Source organism: Capsicum annuum, chromosome 11 (genome assembly GCF_002878395.1).
Source record: "Capsicum annuum cultivar UCD-10X-F1 chromosome 11, UCD10Xv1.1, whole genome shotgun sequence".
NCBI lineage: Eukaryota > Viridiplantae > Streptophyta > Magnoliopsida > Solanales > Solanaceae > Capsicum > Capsicum annuum.
Genome location: NC_061121.1, coordinates 3,237,703 through 3,242,022, shown reverse-complemented (window position 1 = coordinate 3,242,022; position 4,320 = coordinate 3,237,703). Strand labels below are relative to the sequence as shown.

At 29.8% G+C, this 4,320-nt stretch overlaps 1 protein-coding gene across 1 annotated transcript; it reads right to left on the bottom strand.

Annotated features, from left to right (window-relative positions):
• Positions 1-3,410: 3,410 nt before the first annotated feature.
• LOC124888578 (secreted RxLR effector protein 161-like) lies at positions 3,411-4,076 on the bottom strand. Its single transcript, XM_047399257.1, has one exon. The coding sequence runs from the start codon at positions 4,074-4,076 to the stop codon at positions 3,411-3,413; it is 666 nt and encodes a 221-aa protein (XP_047255213.1).
• Positions 4,077-4,320: the final 244 nt, after the last annotated feature.

The following is a 4,320-nucleotide window of genomic DNA, read 5'->3' as shown; positions in this document are numbered from 1 at the left end:
AATTGAAAAAAAATAATTTATTTTCCTCAATCTATATTTGGATAAAAAAAGTGGTTGATTGGGGCAAAATATCAAGCACTTTTCAAATCTCATTGGCTACGTATTAGATTTGAAGAATTTATTACATAAAATCGTGTTTGTTTTATTTAAATTGCCCACTGCTTGTTTACTGTAAACATAAAATAACTGAATAAATAAGATAACAAAAAATATATGGAGTAGAAAACACAAAGTTATAATTATCAAGCATAGCTAATATTTAAAATAATTATTATTTATAACTAAATTTAGATTAATTAGCTAAATATAAATTTATTTTATGTCTGTCTATTTCACACATAAATCTTTAATTTTTAAGGTTCACTAATTTGTAACCCAACAAGATCACTGGCCCTATCGCATTCACAGCCCAATACATACTAATGTATAAATAACATAAATATCAAATCTTTTGAAAGTAATTACTCTCTTCCATTTTTTAAATTAGTTTACTCTCTCTCTATTAATATACATAACATAGTCGACATATACATAACATTCTGTGTATATGTTGGGATTTTTGTATTATGTTTAGGAAGTTGAGATTTTTTGTAATATTAGAAACATAAGTTGTGTATTTGTGTAATTTTTAGTAGTATTTTTTAAAGGGCAAAATTTAGAAAATAACATACTTATCTTCTTAATTATGAGTTTCATAGCAACAGTTTCATAATTAAATAATATAGCAAGTTGTATTTTATATTTTTGCAAACTGTTGCTACAAAAATTCAAATACATATGATTTTTACTGCCCTTATGGTCGATATGTATTTTATATTTTTGCAAATTGTTGCTACAAAAATACAAATACATATGTTACAAAATGTAATTTGATAAAAGTGTTGTTATTTTTTGTAATTTAATACTTAAGTATGTTACTTTATGTATTTTTCCCTTTTTAAATGGAGAAAACACGGAAACAGACACTCGGTTGAAAAAAAGGACACAAAATGGCTAAGAAATTTCAAAACTCCATTTCTAGCCATTTGATATAAATCGTTATATTTTTTGACGAAGACAGCTACTTCATTCTTTTCTTGATTATAAAATTTCATAGTTTTTTTTCTTTTTAACCATTAAATACAAATTGATAATATTGTAATTGCTGCTTTTTCTTATTAATTAGATACAAAACATTGTATATTTAGTTGTTATATAAAAAGTTATTGCTTTACTTTTTTCGATACTCCAATTTATCTTTCTCATTTCACAAATTTTATTCAAAATCTCCAAAAAAATTGCATTCAATTAGCCTCATATAATTTTTTTTTCTAATTGTAAATTTGCTCAAAACTGATACAAAATAATGGCTTCAGCTTCAATTTTAGTTCCAATAGTGATAAAATACGGAATTGTATGAATGTGCTATATGTACAAAAAAATATGCATAAATTTCTCTCTATCCATTTAAAAAGGTGTATGAATGTGCTATATATACGATATTAATTTGTATAGTTACTGTATATGCTTGCACAAATTTTCTTTGTAAAAGGGGTATTTCTGTGGTATATATATTGTATCAACATGATATAAAAGTGTATCAATCTAGTATAAAAGTGTATCAATGTCGTATAAAAGTGTATCAATCTAGTATAAAAGTGTATCAATATGGTATAAAAGTGTATCAATTGAGTATAAAGATTGCATGCGATCGACAGACCAAATGGCTAAAAAAAATAAAAAATTGAACTGACTGACTTCAATTATCCACATTTTAAAATTGTGAACATTTTTTTCAAAATGGTCAACCCATGTTTTCCCCCCTTTTTAAATTGGTGAGTGAAAATTATTCTTTATATTTGAAATTTATATTTCAATTTTGAGCTTATTTGAGATAAATCCGATGTTAAATTATGTGTTGGATTATCGATACTCTGACGAACAAATTATTATGACGAGAACTTCATTGCACTCAAAAGTCAAAATTCACAATGGGAGAATTCCAGAAAAATAAAATTAAGAAGTAAGAATAAACTTTGATATGAACATCAAACACAGAATTATCTTTAATATATTGAAAAAAAACTCCCAAGCAAACTAAACTGATTAATTAAAAGTGATAAGTGGGTCCATAATATTATTAAGTTAAAAAGGTAAAGTCATTCAAACAATTGGAGAGACAACTCTTATTATTGTTGAAGCGAAAATATTAAAATAAAAATCTGATTTAAAAATTTGCGTGCCGCAGATATGAATCATTTCGAGTAAGCAACATACCGAAAAACTCAAAATATTAAGAAGGGCTCATATTTAAAATTTGAAGTGTTTAGAGGAGCTTTTGCATTAGAAGAGATTGAAAGAGCTTAAAAATATGACAGAATATTGTAGTGCTGGAAGCCGTTTTGTTTTTGAAATCCTTTTTTTCTTCTTCAAAAAAGCAGTTAATGATCGAGTAAGAAATAATTATTATTCAATGCTATTATGTCTTCACTTAAATTTCCAAAAGGATAATCTTGCAAGGCAATTTCATCAAAGAGATAGTAGAAACTAGTTAGAACTTAGAATTTGTATCCAAAGTTCAAAATTAGATTACATTATCCATTCTGAGCACAATTATATTTCTAATATAAAACATGGTGGAGTGCATGAACATATGTAGCCCAATTATATCTTGGCACATAGCCAACAACATCATTACTCTTTTATTGAAAGTTATCCAATAATGACTATAAATAGCTTCTAATCCATGTAGAACAATGAACAAGAAGAAAGAAACGGACGAATGTATAAAAACTTTCTCTTTGATTTCCATTTTCTCTTCGCCACTTTATTTTAATTTTATAACACGTTATCAACACGATTCTCTGCAAAACCCTTCCGAAAGTATTTAAAGGTGTTATAAAAATATGTAAAGTAAACAAAGAAAAAGGAGGATTTGAGAGTATTAATCTTTCACTAGAGAAGTAATCAAAGTTGTTCTCTCTGCACATTTCCTTCATAAGTTGTGGTCTATTTATAACCCAAATTATCTAATTTAATATTCAAGAAGTGGAGAAATAGTAAGGCAATTGCCCTACTTAAAAAGGAAAAACAAATGCCTACTGATTTTGCATCCATTTATAACAAACCAAATGCCTATTGACATGACATCCATTTGCAACACTCCCCCTTGGATGACAATGTAAAGCAAAATTTCCTGAATACGCATTTGAGTGCTGCCTCATTAAAAATCTTATCAGAAAAAATCCAGTGGGATAAAAATCTTGGTTAAGGAAAAAAGAGTACATTGCGTATTCTTACTCCTTCTGTTGAAGACCCCAATTCAACCGGTTCAGCCTTCGCAGCCCAATCCTGTATACCATCTTCTCAAAGGTTGAAGTTGGTAAAGATTTAGTGAACAAATCTGCTGGATTGTCACTGGAGCGGATCTGTTACACATCAATATCACCATTCTTCTGAAGGTCGTGCGTGAAGAATAACTTGGGTGAAATGTGCTTCGTTCTATCTCCCTTTATAAAGTCTTCTTTTAGATGAGCTATGCATGCTGCACTGATTTCAAATATGTCTGTAGGTACCTTGATATCAAACTTTAGGCCAAATCTCTCTTTGATGGGATGTACTACTGATCTCAGCCATATGCATTCTCTACTTGCTTCATGGATTGCTATTAACTCAGCATGATTAGAAGAAGTAGCAACGATGAACTGCTTTGTCAATCGCCATGCTATTGCAGTACCTCCATATGTAAACACATAGCCTGTCTGGGATTGTGCTTTATGTGGTTCATATAAATAACCTGCATCTACATAACCAACAAGATCTGGACTAGCTTTGTTAGTATAAAACAGACCCATATCAATAGTAACTTTTAGGTACCTCAATATATGCTTAACTCTGTTCCAGTATCTTCGCGTAGGGGAAAAACTATACCTCGCTACTAAATTAACAGTAAATGCTATATCCGGCCTTGTAGCATTAGCGAGGTACATAAGTACACCAATAGCACTGAGATATGGTACTTCGGGATCAAGAATCTCTTCACCCCCTTCTCGAGGTCGGAATGAATATTTACTTACATCAAGTGATTGAACAACCATTGGAGTACTTAATGGATATGCTTAATCCGTTTCAAAACCTTCTGGGTATAGGAGTTTGGTGGATGAAAAACTCTGTCTGCTAAATGTTCGATTTGCAAACCAAGATAAATTTTTGTCTTTCCAAGGTCTTTCATTTCAAATTCTTTCTTTAGCTATTCGATTGCCTTTTGGACCTCTTCTGGAGTCCCGATGAGATTTATATCATCCACATAAACAACGAGTATGACAAACTCTGACACCGCTT